We start from the raw sequence: 18,561 nt of genomic DNA on the forward strand, positions 1-18,561 counted from the left end.
TCTGGAGGGGTCAGCCCCCTCCGTTCCGCGTGCCCCCCCCCCTCCTCACCTGCCCCAGCCCCCCCCCCTGGGCCACCAGCATCAGCGACAGCAGCAGGAGCCCCCCCGGCCGCCCCATGGCCCCGGCGCGACTGTGAGACGGGGCGGGGGGAAGGGGGGGGGGGGCGGGGGGGAAGGGGGGGGGGGGCGGGGGCCGCATCCTGCCCGCAGCGGGGGGGGGGGGCGAAACCCCGCAGGTGCGGAGCCGGGGCCGCACCCTGACCCCCACCCACCCCGCAGGAAGGACCCAGGGGTCCGCCTTTCCCCCCCCCCACCCCGGGAGGGGGGCACCGTGCCGGGAGGGGGGGGACCCCTGGGTGGGGGTCGGGGTCTGGACCAGCGGGGCACCCCGGGAGGGGGCGGTCGGGGTGCCGGAGGGGGACACAGGGGCACTCGGGGGGGAGCGGGGTGCGGGAGCGGGGAGCAGGAACACCCTTGGGGGGGGGTCGCGGTCCCTGGGGGCCCACAGGGGCGTTTGGGAGGGGGTCGGGATGCGGGGAGGGCAGGAACACCCTTGGGTGGGGGTCGGGGTGGGGGTGCCGGAGCACTGGGGGGGAGGGGCCCAGGAACACTCGTGGCTGGGGGTCGGGGCGCCGGGGGGTCCCGGTGCGGCTCCGCAGGGCTGGGGCGCCCCCCCCGCGAGGACCTGCAGCCCCCCCCAAGCGTCCCCACTGTCCCGGGGGGGGTTCCAGCACCCCAGGGTGCCCCCCCCCTCACGCCAAACTGTCCCCCACCAACCCGGGGTGGGTCCCCTAGCGGTGCCCCCCCGACCTCCCCGAGCACACCAGGACCCCCCCAAATTTCCATCACTTTATTTTGCAAAAATAGAAAAGTCCCGTCTCCCCCCCAGCAAGGGGGGGGCGGGTGGGCTGTAAACATGGCAGGGGGACCCCCCCGGCAAGGGGGGGGCAGCTCGGACACGGGGGGGGGGGGGGGGGGGGGGGGGCAGCAGGGGGGCAGCGGCAGGGGGCCCCCCCCCCCCCGGGGCCGGGGGGACCCCAGTGTAAACGCAAAGGAATAAATAACGGGTGAAAAGTGCTGCCCCGGGGGGGGGGCACCCCCCCCGTGTAGTGTAACAGCCCCCCCCCCCCCCCCAAGGGCTGTGCACCCCTAAAATAAGGGGGGGGCAAACTGGGGGGGCAGGGACATCCCCCAAAACCAGGCTTGCGGTAACAGACGTTTGGGGGTGGGGCAGTTTGGTCCTGGGGGTTGTTGGGGTGTGACACCCCTCCCCCCCAAAGCTGCCCCGGGTGGGGGGGGCACCGGGCAGGGCCCCCCATGGCATTAGGGTCACCATGACTATGGCTTGGACCCCCCCCAACAATACGGGGGGGGGTTGGGGGGGGGTCACCTCGTGTCCCCCATCTTTGGTCTCTATAGTGTTCTGTGCCGGGGGGGGGGGGAATGGGGGGGGATTTTGGGGCCCCCCCACCCCAACAGCGTCAAAAAGCAACACCCACAAGCAGCTGCTCCCCCCCTCCCTAAAATATAAAATAAACCAGCTAATAAAATGCCCCCCCCCCCCCCCGGCATGGGAGGGTCCTGCCTGTACCCCAGCAGTGCTCAGGGGGGGGAAATGGGGGTGCCCCCCCCCCCAAATCCACCCTGTCTCCAATAAATAAAGTCCCCAACGCCTGGGTGCCCCCCCCCCCCCCCCCCCCGCTTGATGAGGGAGAGGGTGTAAAGGGGGTAGGGGGCACCCGAAGGGTGTCAGGCATCAATTGGGGGAGGGGGGGCAATTTCTGTCCATCATTGCCCCCCTCAAATCCCCCCCAATACAAGGCGGGGGCGGCAGAGGGGCAGGGGGGGGCTTTGGCATGAAGCTGAGGTTGGGGTGGGGGGGCCCCCCCGGGCCCCCCAGCTTAAGGCAATAGCTGTGCCATGGGGTCTCCCCAGGCCGACTCCGTCAGTCTCTGGAGCCCCCCCCAAAATTGGGGGGGGGGGCACCGTGGGGGCTCCCCCTCCCCGGAGTGAGGAGGGGGCCCTGGAAGGCAGTTGTGAATGTCCAAGTGCGGCAGGGGGTGGCGGGGGCCCCCCCAGCACAGGCGGGGGGCTATGGGGAGCTGGGGGGGCCGGGGGGGGCTGTCCTGGGCGGCAGGGGGCTCCGGGGGCGGGGGGGGCCCCGCTCCCGCCTCCTCCTGGAACATCTCGGGGTTCTCCAGCATCTCCCGGATCAGGGGGGGGCATCGGCCCCGGGATCTCCATCTTCAGCGTGATGGCTCGCTCCGCGCCTGCGGGACCCCCGGTCAGCCACAGCCGGCCCGCGGCCGCCCCCCGCTCGGACCCCCCCCGCTCGGACCCCCCGCTCGGACCCCCCGGCTCGGACCCCCCGGCTCCAGCCCTCCCTCTGGCTCCGACCCCCCCAGCTTCCCCCCACAGACACGTTCCCCCGCGCATCTCCCCATGAGCCTCCCCGCCACCAGCCCCTTCGAGCCCCCCAAAAAAGCCCCTGAGCTGCCCCCACGCGTGCTTCCCCGTGCACTTCCCCGTGCACTTCCCAGTGCACTTCCCTGTGCTTCCTCAAGCACTTTCCCACACACTTCACCACACGCTTCCTCACCAGCATCCCTGCCAGCTTCCCCAGGCACTTCCCTGTGAGGTTCCACACACACTTCCCCCTGCACTTCCCTGTGACCATCCCTGCACGCTTCCCACAGGCAGCCCCGCACGTTTCCCATCGAGCTTCCCCACATGGTTCCCTGCGCACTTCCCAGCGAGCATCCCTGCACTTCCCTGCACACTTCCATGCGCACTTCCCAGGAAGCATCCCCACACTTCCCTGCACACTTCCCAGCGAGCATCCCCGCACTTCCCTGCGCACTTCCCAGTGAGAATCCCCACACTTCCCTGTGCACTTCCCAGCGAGCATCCCCGCACTTCCCTGCGCACTTCCCAGCGAGCATCCCCACGCTTCCCTGTGCACTTCCCAGTGAGCATCCCCACACTTCCCAGCGAGCATCCCCGCACTTCCCTGCGCACTTCCCAGTGAGAATCCCCACACTTCCCTGTGCACTTCCCAGTGAGCATCCCCGCACTTCCCAGCGAGCATCTGCACACTTCCCAGCGAGCATCCCCACACTTCCCAGTGAGCATCCCCACACTTCCCAGCGCACTTCCCAGCGAGCATCCGCACACTTCCCTGCGCACTTCCCAGTGAGCATCCCCACACTCCCCAGTGAGCATCCCCGCACTTTCCAGCGAGCATCCCCACACTTCCCTGCGCACTTCCCAGTGAGCATCCCCACACTTCCCTGCGCACTTCCCAGTGTGCATCCCCGCACTTCCCAGCGAGCATCCCTGCACTTCCCTGCGCACTTCCCAGCGAGCATCCCCGCACTTCCCTGCACACTTCCAAGCAAGCATCCCCACACTTCCCTCCACACTTCCCAGCGAGCATCCCCGCACTTCCCTGCGCACTTCCCAGCGAGCATCCCCACACTTCCCACACTTCCGTGCGCACTTCCCAGCGAGCATCCCCCCTTCTAGCCCCACCCCCACGCACAAGCCCCTCCCCCCGAGCCCCCCATTCCCAGCCGCACGGTGCCACCCCCGCCCCCCACCCCCCGCTCGTGGGCCGGGGGGTCCCGGGGGTCCCGGGGGTCCCACCCTTGGTGCTGATGCCGCGCAGGTCCGTGATCTTCATGAGCATGCGGGGGAACATGTGGGGCTGGCGCGGGCGGCGGCGACGCGCGTACACCTTCAGCGCCTCCAGCAGCGGCTCCTGCAGCCGCTCCACCTTCTCCGGCTCCTCCAGGTCCATGCGGTCTGGGGGGCACAGGGGGACCGTCACCCCCCGGCCCTGCGCCCGGGTGTCCCCACGTCCCCGCTGCCTCCTGGCCTGGGGGTCCCCGTGTCCCCGCTGCCTCCTGGCCTGGGGGTCCCCGTGTCCCCATGCCCTCCTGGCCTGGGGGTCCCCATGTCCCCGCTGCCTCCTGGCCTGGGGGTCCCCGTGTCCCCATGTCCTCCTGGCCTGGGGGTCCCCGTGTCCCCGCTGCCTCCTGGCCTGGGGGTCCCCGTGTCCCCATGTCCTCCTGGGCCTGAGGTCCCCGTGTCCCCATGTCCTCCTGGCCTGGGGGTCCCCATGTCCCTGCTGCCTCCTGGCCTGGGGGTCCCCGTGTCCCCATGTCCTCCTGGCCTGGGGGTCCCCGTGTCCCCATGTCCTCCTGGCCTGGGGGTCCCCGTGTCCCCATGTCCTCCTGGCCTGGGGGTCCCCGTGTCCCCATGTCCTCCTGGCCCTGAGGTCCCCGTGTCCCCATGTCCTCCTGGCCTGGGGGTCCCCGTGTCCCCGCTGCCTCCTGGCCTGGGGGTCCCCGTGTCCCCGCTGCCTCCTGGCCTGGGGGTCCCCGTGTCCCCATGTCCTCCTGGCCCTGAGGTCCCCGTGTCCCCATGTCCTCCTGGCCTGGGGGTCCCCGTGTCCCCGCTGCCTCCTGGCCTGGGGGTCCCCGTGTCCCCATGTCCTCCTGGCCTGGGGGTCCCCGTGTCCCCATGTCCTCCTGGCCTGGGGGTCCCCGTGTCCCCGCTGCCTCCTGGCCTGGGGGTCCCCACGTCCCCGCTGCCTCCTGGCCTGGGGGTCCCCGTGTCCCCATGTCCTCCTGGCCCTGAGGTCCCCGTGTCCCCGCTGCCTCCTGGCCTGGGGGTCCCCATGTCCCCATGTCCTCCTGGCCCTGAGGTCCCCGTGTCCCCATGTCCTCCTGGCCCTGAGGTCCCCGTGTCCCCATGTCCTCCTGGCCTGGGGGTCCCCGTGTCCCCATGTCCTCCTGGCCCTGAGGTCCCCGTGTCACCCTGTCCTCCTGGCCTGGGGGTCCCCGTGTCCCCATGTCCTCCTGGCCTGGGGGTCCCCGTGTCCCCATGTCCTCCTGGCCCTGAGGTCCCCGTGTCCCCATGTCCTCCTGGCCCTGAGGTCCCCGTGTCCCCATGTCCTCCTGGCCTGGGGGTCCCCGTGTCCCCATGTCCTCCTGGCCCTGAGGTCCCCGTGTCCCCATGTCCTCCTGGCCCTGAGGTCCCCGTGTCCCCATGTCCTCCTGGCCTGGGGGTCCCCGTGTCCCCACTGCCTCCTGGCCTGGGGGTCCCCGTGTCCCCATGTCCTCCTGGCCTGGGGGTCCCCGTGTCCCCATGTCCTCCTGGCCCTGAGGTCCCCGTGTCCCCATGTCCTCCTGGCCTGGGGGTCCCCGTGTCCCCACTGCCTCCTGGCCTGGGGGTCCCTGTGTCCCCATGTCCTCCTGGCCTGGGGGTCCCCGTGTCCCCATGTCCTCCTGGCCCTGAGGTCCCCATGTCCCCATGTCCCTGCTGCCCCCCAGCCCAGACATCCCCATGTCCCTGCCACCTCCCATCCTGGAGGTCCCCGTGTCCCCGCTGCCCCCTGTCCCGGAGGTCCCCATGTCCTCATGTCCCTGCTGCCTTCTGTCCTGGAGATCTCCACATCCCTGCCACCTCCCATCCTGGAGGTCTCCGTGTCCCCATTGTCTTCTGTCATGCAGGTCCCCATGTCCCCACTACCCTGTCTCAGAGGTCCCTATGTCCCTGCTGCCCCCTGTCCTGGAGGTCCTCATGTCCCCACCACCCCCCATCCCAGAGGTCCCCACGTCCCCACTGCCTTCTGTCCCGGAGGTCCCCATGTCCCTGCCACCTCCCATCCTGGAGGTCCCCATGTCCCCGCTGTCCCCTGTCCCAGAGGTCTCCATGTCCTTGCTGCTCCCCATCCCAGAGGTCCCCATGTCCCTGCCGCTCCCCATCCTGGAGGTCCTCATGTCCCCACTGCTTTCTGTCCCAGAGGTCCCCGTGTCCCCACCACCCGCCATCCCGGAGGTCCCCATGTCCCCATGTCCCCACACCCCCCATCCCAGAGGCCCCTGTGTCCCCACACTCCCCATCCCAGAGGTCCCCGTGTCCCCACCACCCCCCATCCCGGAGGTCCCCATGTCCCCACCACCCCCCATCCCAGAGGCCCCCGTGTCCCCATGTCCCCAGCACCCCCCATCCCAGAGGCCCCTGTGTCCCCACACCCCCCATCCCGGAGGTCCCCATGTCCCCATGTCCCCACACCCCCCATCCCAGAGGTCCCCATGTCCCCACTGCCTTCTGTCCCGGAGGTCCCCGTGTCCCCGCTGTCCCCTGTCCCAGAGGTCTCCATGTCCTTGCTGCTCGCCATCCCAGAGGCCCCTGTGTCCCCACCACCCCCCATCCTGGAGGTCCCGGTGTCCCCATGTCCCCACATCCCCCATCCCAGAGGCCCCTGTGTCCCCACACCCCCCATCCCAGAGGTCCCTGTGTCCCCACCACCCCCCATCCCGGAGGTCCCGGTGTCCCCATGTCCCCACACCCCCCATCCCAGAGGCCCCTGTGTCCCCACACTCCCCATCCCAGAGGTCCCTGTGTCCCCACCACCCCCCATCCCGGAGGCCCCCATGTCCCCACCACCCCCCATCCCAGAGGCCCCTGTGTCCCCATGTCCCCAGCACCCCCCATCCCGGAGGTCCCTGTGTCCCCATGTCCCCACACCCCCCATCCCAGAGGCCCCTGTGTCCCCACACCCCCCATCCCAGAGGTCCCTGTGTCCCCAGCACCCCCCATCCCGGAGGTCCCCCGTGTCCCCATGTCCCCACACCCCCCATCCCAGAGGTCCCTGTGTCCCCACACCCCCCATCCCAGAGGTCCCTGTGTCCCCACCACCCCCATCCCGGAGGTCCCAATGTCCCCATGTCCCCACACCCCCCATCCCAGAGGTCCCCGTGTCCCCACCACCCCCCATCCCGGAGGTCCCGATGTCCCCATGTCCCCACACCCCCCATCCCAGAGGTCCCCGTGTCCCCCGCCCCGCCCCGCGGGGGTCCCGCGCCCCCACCGCCGCAGATGAGGCAGATGGCGCTGAGCAGCCCGGTCTCGGTGTCGTCCATCTGCAGCGGCAGCAGCTGCCCGGCGAAGGCGAAGACCAGGTCGGTGAGGGGCCCGAACCCGGCGTTGTGCATCTGCGTGCGGTTCAGCGTCAGCCCGTCCGAGAAGGTCATGGTGTCCTGCTCCGGCGTGTAGCGCGTGCAGATCCGCAGCATCTGGGGCAGGGGGCAGGGCATGGGGCACCCCCCACCCTGCTCAGAGCCCCCCGGGACCCCCACCAGGAGGGCATGGGGCATCCCCCACCCTGCTCAGAGCCCCCCGGGACCCCCACCAGGAGGGCATGGGCATGGGGCACCCCCACCCTGCTCAGAGCCCCCCGGGACCCCTACCAGGAGGGCATGGGGCACCCCCCACCTCCCCTGCAGCCCCCCAGACCCTCACCAGGAGGGCATGGGGGGTCAGGGCTGGCACGGGGCCCCCCCCGCAGCCCCCCAGGACCCTCACCAGGAGGGCATGGGGGGTCAGGGCTGGCACGGGCCCCCCCCCCACAGCCCCCCCGGACCCTCACCTGGAGGGCATGGGCATGGGGCACCCCCCACCCTGCTCAGAGCCCCCCGGGACCCCCACCAGGAGGGCATGGGGCACCCCCCTACCTCCCCGGCAGCCTCCCAGACCCTCATCAGGAGGGCATGGGGGGGTCAGGGCTGGCACGGGCCCCCCCCGCAGCCCCCCCGGACCCTCACCAGGAGGGCATGGGGGCTCAGGGCTGGCACGGGCACCCCCCCGCGGCCCCCCAGGACCCCCACCAGGAGGGCATAGGGGGTCAGGGCTGGCACGGGGCCCCCCCGCAGCCCCCCAGGACCCTCACCAGGAGGGCATGGGGGGTCAGGGCTGGCACAGGGACCCCCCGCAGCCCCCCAGGACCCTCACCAGGAGGGCATGGGGGGTCAGGGCTGACACGGGCCCCCCAACCCGCAGCCCCCCAGGACCCTCACCAGGAGGGCATGGGGGGTCAGGGCTGGTACGGGCCCCCCTCGCAGCCCCCCCGGACCCTCACCAGGAGGGCATGGGGGGTCAGGGCTGGCACGGGGACCCCCCCGCAGCCCCCCAGGACCCTCACCAGGAGGGCATGGGAGGTCAGGGCTGGCACGGGGACCCCCCCGCAGCCCCCCAGGACCCTCACCAGGATGTCGAGGCAGGCGGCCTTGAGCAGGGTGATCTGGTCGGCCATGCTGAGCGCGGTGAAGCCGGGCAGGTGCTTGGCGAACTCCACGATCTTGATGATGCACTTGGTGGCCAATTCGCTGAACTTGTCCCACAGCCCCAGGTCCAGCTGCACCCGGTGGTCAGCGCTCGAGTTCTAGGGGGGGGGGGGGCACGACACACAGCAAGGGGAGTGAGCCCCGGTGCCGGGGGGGGTGCTGGCCCCCCCGTGCCCCCCCCCCCGTGCTCACCGTGGTGTACTTGCCCAGCTGGCAGAGCGAGGGGAAGGTCTCCTGGTGGGCTCTGCTGACCCTCCGCACCAGCTCCTCCAGCTCCGGGCTCAGCTCGTAGCTCTCGGGCACCAGCTCCTCCTTCACCTCCTTCTTCTTCTTGTTCCTGTCATTACGGACGGCTGCGGGGCCGGGGGGGGGGAGGTCAGGGGGGGTTTGGGGGTGCCCCCCACCCCCTCCCCAGGCAGTGTTTCCTGACACCCGCCCCCCCCCCTTTCGAGCGGGGCTCAGGGACAGGATGCGCGAGCAGGATATCCACATATAGCACAATGCAGCCGCAGGGGATGCCAAGCCCCCCCACACCCCGGGGGGGGGCACCGGCCAAAGCCCCCCCCCCCCCCCCCGCACCCCCAGCGGGGGGACACATGGGCCCTGCTTCCCCACCACCACCCCCAGCCCCAAATCCTTCAGCCCCACGGCGAGGGCGCCCAGCGCCGCGGGGATGGAGCCGATGAGGCGCGATGCCCAGGGAGGGGGCGGACGGCGGGGGGTGCCCCCCCGGGACCCCCCCGGACCCCGGCGCACCTTCCTTGGACATGCCGACCTCGAAGCACTTCTGGAGGCGGCAGAACTGGCAGCGGTTGCGCGTCACCTTGTTGATCTGGCAGTTCTTGTCCTGGTGGCACGTGTACACCATGTTCTTCTGGATGCTGCGGCGGAAAAAGCCCTGGGGGGGGCACACGGGGGGGGACGGGGGGGGCTGGCAGCACGCCTGGGGGGCTCCCCCATCCCCCCAACTAGGCTCCCCGCTCCCAGCTCCCCAGGTCCCCCCCAGCAAAGCTCCCCAGCGCTCAGGGGGGGTCCCCAGTGTCTGTGGGCTGCTCCCCAGCATCCCCCAGGGGATTCCCCAGTGCCCCCCGGGGGGGCTCCCCAGCACCCCTCAGGGGGTGCCCCAGCTCCCCAGTGCTCCCAGCAAGGCACCCCACTATCCATGAGCTGCTCCCTAGCATCACCCCGAGCGGGGGAGGGGGGCCGTGCCTGGAGGGGTCCCCATTGCCGACTCCCCATTGCCCTCAGCAAAGCCCCCCAACATCCCTGGGGGGGCTCCCCAGTACTCCCAGCAAGGCTCCCTGGTGACTAAGGGTCTCCCCAGTGCCCCCAGAAAGGCTCCCCAGTGCTGGGGGGGGGGGGCGGATCCCAATCCCCCAGGAGCTCCCCAGTGCCCCCAGCAAGGCTCCCCAGTGCCGGGGGGGTCCCAATCCCCCCAAGGGCTCTCCATTGCCCCCAGCAAGGCTCCCCAGTGCTGGGGGGGTCCCAATCCCCCAGGGGCTCCCCATTCCCCCCACAAGGCTCCCCAATCCCCCAGCAAGGCTCCCCAGTGCCCGGCCGGGGTGTCCCACTGACCCCAGCAAGGCTCCCCAGTGCCCTGGGAGGCGCCCAATCCCCCCAGAGCCTCCCCCCTCCCCCCACAATGCTCCCCATTGCTGGGGAGGGGTGGTGCGTCCCAACCCCCCCAGTGCCCCCAGCAAGGCTCCCCAGTGCCCAGGGGGGTCCCACTGCCCCCACAAGGCTCCCCAGCGCCGAGGGTCTCCTAGTGCCCCCGGTCAGGCTCCCCAGCGCCAGCTCCCTAGTGCCTGGGGGGGGTCCCCACGCCCTGCCGTAAGGTCCCCAGGGCTCGGGGGGGGGGGGGTGGTCCCTGCGCCCCCCCCTCACCTTGCAGCCCTCGCAGGAGCTGACGCCGTAGTGGTACCCCGAGGACTTGTCGCTGCAGACGAAGCAGGGCTTGTAGACGCGGGGCGGGGGGGGCGGCGAGGGCGAGCTGGGCACCATCTCCTCCGCGCTCCTGCTCTGGGTCTCCACGGCTGGGGGGGGGACAAGGCGGGGGGGGGGTCAGGCAGCTGCCAGAGACACCCCCCCCCCTCCAAAACCTGCTTGGGACCCCCCGAGGCTGGGAGATGCCACCACCCCACGGTGCTGGCCAAGGGGAAACTGAGGCGGGGGGGGGGGGGGGGGGGAGCCTGGCTGTCCCCATCCTGGGGGGCCAGGGGCGACACAAAGTACGGGGGGGGGGACACAAGGCGAGGGGGTGCAGCCCAACACCCCCTCCCCACGCTCCCACTCCCCCCCTCCCCAACAACCCCGCAGCCCCAAAACCCAAAGCGGGGGGGGGGGGGCATCCCAGCACGGGGTGGGTGACATCAGTGTCACCGCGGCGGGGGGGGGGGGGGGGGGCGCGGACCCCACCCTGCCTGGCGGGCGCCTGGGGGTGGGTGAGGTTTTTTTTGTGTGTGTGTTTTTATAAAAAAAGCCGAAATTGCTGAAATTGAGGAAATTCCTGCCCTCGCCCGCGTCAAACGGCCCATTTATAACCAGCCCTAAAGCGGTTGCAGCTGGGCTGGGGGGGGGGGGCTGGGGGGGGGGTGTGGGGGGAGCCCCCCCTCGCACACGCGTGTGCGCACACACACAAACGCGCACCAGGCGTGCCCGAAACCCAACGCCCCCCCCCGCGGTGTGGGTGTCCGTGTCCCCCCCGTCCCCCCCCCCCCCCCCCGAAACCGCAACTGGGCGCCACACCCTGCGACACCCCCTCGAGGGGAGGGGACACGGGGGGGGGGCCCCCAGACCCGTGTGGGCACCCCCAGTTTGGGGGGAGGAGTCTGGATCTGCCCCCCCCGCCCCCACGCTGTCGGTGCAGCGGGGCGGGTGGGGGGTGGGGGGCACATCAGGGCGCCCCCCTGCCCCGTGCCTCAGTTTCCCCTCAAAGCCAAGTTTTGATTATTTTTTTTTTTTTTTTGGGGGGGGGGGGCCTGACCTAAATCCAAGCACCCGCCCCCAAAACAAACCAGCACCCCCCATGGGGGGGGGGGGGGCACACAACGCTGTTGGGACCCCCCCTCAGTTTGCGGGGGTGCATCTGGCTCCAAGGAAGGATTAATTGGGGGGGTGGGCAGGGGGGACGCCCCCTCGCAGCCTGGGGGTGCTGCCCGCCCCATGCTGGGCTGAGGGGGGGTCCCCAGCCCCCCCCCCCAGCCGGGGGGCAGCGCGGGGCGGGGGCGGCCCCGCAGGGGTTAAGTGCCACATTGGCAGCGCCGGGCGGGCGCGGCGGCTGAACTGGAACCAGTTGGGCCGGGGAGCTGGGAGGGGGGGGCGCGGGAGGGGCGCCCCGCCTGCGGGTACCGCCGGGGGGGGGCGCTCCGCCTCCAGCCCCCCTCCCCCTCCCCAAAGGCGGCGGGACCCCCAAGCGGTGGGACCCCCCAGCACACTCACACCCCCCAGCCTGTTTGTGCCCAGATTTCCGCGGGGGGGGGGGCGGCGGGGGGAGGGGCTCCCCCCCGTGGGTGCCCCCCCCCCAAGCGGGTCCCTACCGCTGCCCCCCCGTGGGTGCCGCTCCGCGCGCCCACCCCCCGCGGCCCCCGCCCCCACCCCGGGACGGGGGGCACAACACCCCACCACCCCGCTCCCCCCCCTTCCCCCCCCCGCGTCACGCACTCGCACGCGCATCCACACCCACGCGCGTCACACGCGCCCACGCGCTTGCACACGCACTCGCCCGCCCGCGCCCCCCCTCTCCGCGGGGGTCTCGCCCGCCCACGCGTGTCATGACCCCCCCCTCGCGTGTCACAGCGCCCCCCGCGCCTCCCCCCGCGACGCCCACTCGTGTCACGGCCCCCCGCGGCGCCCCCGCGTGTCACGGCCCCCCGCGCCCCCCCCCGCGCATCACGGCCCCCCCGCCCCCCGCGCCCCCCCCGCGTGTCACGCCCCCCCCGCGGCGCCCACGCGTGCCCCGTACCGCGGCGGGGCGGCGGCCAGGCGCAGGGGGGGAGCGCCCCGCAGCGCCCCCCCGCGCCCCCCTTGCGCGGCGCGCAGGCCCCGCGGTTGGTCACGTCGTGCAGCCGCCGCGGCCCCGGCGGCGCCCCCCGGCTGTCGAACATGGCGGCGGCCCCGGCGGCGGCCCCGGGAACGCGGCGGCGGCCCCAGACCCGGCCCCGCTCCCGGCCCCGGGGTGCGGCGCGGCCCGGCCCGGCCCCGGGCCCCAGCCACCGGCGCGGGGCGGGGGGGGCGGGGCCGGGGGGCGGGGCCGGCGGGGCGGGGTGGGGCGGGGCTTGGCGGGGCGGAGCGCCCCGTGGGTGCGCGCCCACGCGCGGTGCCGCGCGCGCGCAGGGGGCGGCCCCGGGCGCGCACGGTGTCACACGCGCGGTGTCACATACGGTGTCACAGTGTCACACACACGGTGCCGCCGAGTGTCACAGCGTCACGTGGTGTCACACATGCAGTGTCACACACACGGTGTCATGATGTCACGCACACAGTGTCACACACAAGCAGTGTCATGGTGTCACACACACGGTGTCACAGTGTCACACACACGGTGTCACACACATGCAGTGTCACACACATGCAGTGTCACACACATGCAGCATCATGGTGTCACATACACACAGTGTCACACACACAGAGTCACACACAAGTAGTGTCACACACACGGTGTCACAGTGTCACACACACAGTGTCACACACACAGAGTCACACACAAGCAGTGTCACAGTGTCACACACACGGGTGTGACAGTGTTACACACACACGGTGTCACACACATGCAGTGTCACACACAAGCAGTGTCACGGTGTCACACACACACGGTGTCACAGTGTCACACACACGGTGTCACACACATGCAGTGTCACACACATGCAGTGTCACACACATGCAGCATCATGGTGTCACATACACACAGTGTCACACACACAGAGTCACACACAAGTAGTGTCACACACACGGTGTCACAGTGTCACACACACAGTGTCACACACACAGAGTCACACACAAGCAGTGTCACAGTGTCACACACACGGTGTGACAGTGTCACACACACACGGTGTCACACACATGCAGTGTCACACACAAGCAGTGTCACGGTGTCACACACACGGTGTCACAGTGTCACACACACGGTGTCACACACATGCAGTGTCACACACATGCAGTGTCACACACATGCAGCATCATGGTGTCACATACACACAGTGTCACACACACAGAGTCACACACAAGCAGTGTCACACACACGGTGTCACAGTGTCACACACACAGTGTCACACACATGCAGTGTCACTGTGTCACACACACAGTGTCACACACACAGAGTCACACACAAGCAGTGTCACAGTGTCACACACATGGTGTCACAGTGTCACACACATGCAGTGTCACACACATGCAGCGTCATGGTGTCACATACACACAGTGTCACGGTGTCACACACACACAGTGTCACACACACACAGAGTCACACACAAGCAGTGTCACACACATGGTGTCACAGTGTCACACACATGGTGTCACACACATGCAGTGTCACACACATGCAGCGTCATGGTGTCACATACACAGTGTCACACACACAGTGTCACACACACAGTCACACACAAGCAGTGTCACACACACGGTGTCACAGTGTCACACACACGGTGTCACACACATGCAGTGTCACTGCGTCACACACACAGTGTCACACACACAGAGTCACACACAAGCAGTGTCACAGTGTCACACACACGGTGTCACAGTGTCACACACACGCAGTGTCACACACATGAAGCATCATGGTGTCACATACACACAGTGTCACAGTGTCACACACAGTGTCACACACAAGCAATGTCACAGTGTCACACACACGGTGTCACAGTGTCACACACGCGATGTCACACACACACGGTGTCACAGTGTCACACACAGTGTCACACACATGCAGTGTCACACACATGCAGCGTCATGGTGTCACATACACACAGTGTCACAGTGTCACACACACACAGTGTCACACACATGGCGTTGCGGAGTGCCACAGCGTCACATGGTGTCATACGCAGTGTCACACACGGTGTCACACAGCACCATATGGTGTCACACACGTGGTGTCACAGAGTGTCACAGTGTCACACACACACACAGCGTCACATACGGTGTCACACACGGTGTCAGTGTCACACACACACACAGAGTGTCACGCAGTGTCACACACACAGAGAGGCACCCCAGGAAGGAGAGGCGCCCTGCCTCCAACTCCCATGTCACCTTCCCCAGTCCCTCCCAGTCCTTGTGTCACCTTCCCCAGTCCCTCCCAGGCCCCACCCCAGTCCCTCCCAGTCCTCCCAGACCTCCCCAGACTCTCCCAGTCGTTCCAGTCCTTGTGTCACCTTCCCCAGTCCCTCCCAGTCCTCCCAGTCCTCGTGTCACCTCCCCCATCTCCCCACACCTCATGCCACCTCCCTCCCCAGTCCTCCCAGTTCCCTCCCATGTCCCCACAGTCCCCATGTTGTCACCCCCCGCCCCCAGCACCCAACCAGGGTGGTCAATGCCTGGGGACACCTCTGTGCCCCCCTGTGCCCCATCACCTTCACCTCCCCCTCCTGCCACCACTGTCCCCTCTGTGTCCCCATGTCCGTCCCCAGGTCCCCCTCTGCCACCTGTGCCACCGCCATGCCCCCACATCACCCTGTGCCACCCCGTGTCCCCCGATGTCGCCCCGTACCACCCATCACCTTCACCTCCCCCTCCTGCCACCCGTGTCCCCCTGCGTCCCCATGTCCCACTCTGCTACCCCCCTGTGCCACTCTGTGTCCTCCCATGTCACCCTGTGCCACCCCATGTCCCCTCATGTCACCCCTGTGTCACTCCTTGCCACCTCTGTGCTCCTATGTCACCCTTGTGCCACCTCATGTCCCCCCACATCACTCTGTGCCACCCCTGTGCCACCCCGTGCCCCATGTCACCCTGTGCCACCCCGTGTCCCCCCACATCACTCTGTGCCACCCCGTGCCCCCATGTCACCCTGTGCCACCCCGTGTCCCCCCCACATCACTCTGTGCCACCCCTGTGCCACCCCGTGCCCCATGTCACCCTGTGCCACCCCGTGTCCCCCCACATCACTCTGTGCCACCCCTGTGCCACCCCGTGCCCCCATGTCACCCTGTGCCACCCTGTGTCCCCCCACATCACTTTGTGCCACCCCATGTCCCCACATGTCACCCTGTGCCACCCCCGTGTCCCCATGCCTGGGGAGGGGACTCACCCGTGCCCCGGGTGCCTCGTGGTGGCCCCCGCACAGGCCCCCGCTCCCCCACCCCCACCGCAGCCAAAAGGTACCAATTAGCCCCGGCCGCCCGCGGGTAATTAAAACCAGCAGCTGCCCCCCCCCCCCCCCCCCCCCCCCCCCCCCCCGGCTGCCTTGCACGGCCCTTGCACGAGGCCCTGCTGGGGGGGGGCAGGCAGTGAGGAGGTGTGCGAGGGGGCACCAGGGCATGCAGGGGGGGCATGCAAGGGTTGCACGGGGTGCTGGTGCAAGGGTTACACACGTGGTTGGTGCAAGGGTTACACACGTGGTTGGTGCAAGGGTTGCACGGGGTGCTGGTGCAAGGGTTACACATGTTTGTGCAAGGGTTGCACGGGGTGCTGGTGCAAGGGTTACACACGTGGTTGGTGCAACATTTGCACGGGGTGCTGGTGCAAGGGTTACACACGGTTGGTGCAAGGGTTGCACGGGGTGCTGGTGCAAGGGTTACACATGTGGTTGGTGCAAGGGTTGCACGGGGTGTTGGTGCAAGGGTTACACACGGGGTGTCACACACAAGCAATGTCGCAGTGTCACACACACGGTGTCACAGTGTCACACACGCGATGTCACACACACACGGTGTCACAGTGTCACACACAGTGTCACACACATGCAGTGTCACACACATGCAGCGTCATGGTGTCACATACACACAGTGTCACGGTGTCACACACACACAGTGTCACACACATGGCGTTGCGGAGTGCCACAGCGTCACATGGTGTCATACGCAGTGTCACACATGGTGTCACACAGGACCATATGGTGTCACACACGTGGTGTCACAGAGTATCACAGTGTCACAGACACACACACAGCGTCACATACGGTGTCACACACGGTGTCAGTGTCACACACACACACAGAGTGTCACGCAGTGTCACACACACAGAGAGGCACCCCAGGAAGGAGAGGCGCCCTGCCTCCAACTCCCATGTCACCTTCCCCAGTCCCTCCCAGTCCTTGTGTCACCTTCCCCAGTCCCTCCCAGGCCCCACCCCAGTCCCTCCCAGTCCTCCCAGTCCCCACGTTGCGACGAGCGAGGGGAAGCAAGCGGCCGACTCAGCGTGAGTGATAAAGCAAGCTTCGATTTATTACGGCGCGATGATGTCTTATATACGGTTTCAGTTAATTACGCCTGCTAGTTATTTACGGATTGGCTAAGCTCTAAAGGTTACATTTTCATAAGACTTCCTACTTGGGGTTACAGCGGGTCCGGGTTACGCCTCGTTCTTCATACTTGCTTCCTTAAAGTTGTTTTTCTGTTTTATACAAGGTCAGCATAATCTTATCTCTCTTCTCTCTTTGGCCAGTCTGGCAACTTTCCGCTGCAGCCTGGTTTGGTTCACTCCAGACTGATGCCAAAAGGCCGTGTCACACAGTCCTTCCAGAGAACCGTGGCCGTTCTCTTTCATCCGTTCTGCAACAATTCCCCCTTTTTCTATTTGAACAAGGAAAACTGGTCCAGTTACACGTTCAAATAATTTTCCAATACAGGAGAGAGCACAGCTTAAACATATAAATCCGATGACAACAATTATCACTATAAGTCATACACTTTGTAAAAGTCCTTTTAACCAGCCTCCTATTCCAAACCAATTTGCTAAACTTTCTAGGCCAAAAAATCCAACGTCTTGTTGAATCTTTTGAGAATGTTCCATCAACTGTTTGATTTCTTTGTGTCTGGAGCTGGAATTGTCTTCAAGGTCCATACAACACATGCCTTCAAAATCTTCACGGCCATGTCCATGTGCTAATAATAGAAAGTCAATGGCCATGCGATTTTGTAAAACAGCATGTTGGACAGTAGTTAAACTATCAGCTAGGTCTGATAGTACCCTGCTGGTGAGGTTGGCTTGTTTAACTATCCAACAAGACAGTGTTTCTAAGTTTTTATGGGCTCGAGCAGCAGCAGCACCTGGGATAAAAAAACGAAGTAAAAAATACTTCTCATTTATTCCAAAGTTGTACATTATCATCACAGGTGTTTGGAAGAGTTTGTACAACGTCTCTTTTCCATCTTGTTGGATTTGACTTGTTAGGATGATGATGTGGTAAAGCTAAACTGAAGCGACTAATGGTACATGGACCCCCTACAGGCATTGAGGGTATTCCATTCCATGCTCTATTACCACAAATAAAAAATAGACCAGGGGGTAATTTCCTAGGATATGATATTCCAGGGGCAGGATTTGACAGATTTCGACTGGTATGGTGACACCAACCACTCCAATTAGACTGATTTCCAATTGGGCATACAAGAGTGCTAACAGTCACATTACAAGGCGTGGCAGAACTTTCACCAGCACAAGGCTACTTAGAAGAATTCAAATATACACAATAAGAGGCATTTAACGAGCCGACTAATTCGATTTCTTGAGGACTAGGACCAATAGAAAGTTTGTCATCCCAATTATCAAACTTTTCGAAAAACTCACTCATATTTGAGCCTCGAGCTAACTGGGTAATCTTTGACATCTGGCTAAGAGACTGGTTAAGGGCGATCCAGTCTGAGCCATTTAGTGGCACACCTACTAAACCAGTTAAAAAGGGTACACTAGGAGTTGACATACTTGCACAAAATGTGGTTGTGTTGACAGCTCTGCTTAAGGTTACCCATACATTTTCTCGCACATCAAACAGTGATTTAGATACAAAAGCTACACCTGTAACAATAAGATTAATTAATACAATAGCTTTCAACATCATGATTAGAATATAGATAAGTTTACACTAAAAGATTAATCACAACTGTCACTGGTTGTTGGAACATTGGTCACCGCTGCTTTGGTCCACTTTGCTGGGATCCACTGTGGTCCTGTGGGAGTAAGTACACACGTAGAACCTTCTCCAGCATATTTCACTTCTGCTGGTCCTTTCCACAAACCAGCTGAAGGATCCCTATACATAACAAACATTGGAACGTCATCTTTACATAACTTAGGATACCCATGTAGCCATGCAGGCGGTTCCTGTTGATCTGTAAAGATACATAGATGATTTAACACAAAAAGAACTTTAGCAAGTCTTTCTTGTACATCTGTAATTTTCTCAAACTTTTGTAAATATTGTTTTAATGTCCGATGCGTTCTTTCAATGGTTGTTTGTCCTGTGGGAGAATGAGGGATACCTGTGCTATGT

The 18,561-nt window shown here is 65.9% G+C and overlaps 1 protein-coding gene across 1 annotated transcript; it reads right to left on the reverse strand.

Annotated features, from left to right (window-relative positions):
- Positions 1 to 835: 835 nt before the first annotated feature.
- Positions 836 to 12,295, reverse strand: RARG (retinoic acid receptor gamma). Its single transcript, XM_040581171.1, is given in 9 exon segments — positions 836 to 2,222; positions 2,224 to 2,270; positions 3,646 to 3,804; positions 6,881 to 7,085; positions 8,054 to 8,230; positions 8,325 to 8,485; positions 8,889 to 9,030; positions 10,017 to 10,165; positions 12,094 to 12,295. Coding segments are annotated over 9 exon segments (1,503 nt in total). The 5' UTR covers positions 12,236 to 12,295; the 3' UTR covers positions 836 to 1,901.
- Between the last annotated feature and the right edge of the window lie 6,266 nt (positions 12,296 to 18,561).

Source organism: Falco naumanni, assembly GCF_017639655.2.
Source record: "Falco naumanni isolate bFalNau1 chromosome 20 unlocalized genomic scaffold, bFalNau1.pat SUPER_20_unloc_1, whole genome shotgun sequence".
Taxonomy (NCBI): Eukaryota; Metazoa; Chordata; class Aves; order Falconiformes; family Falconidae; genus Falco; species Falco naumanni.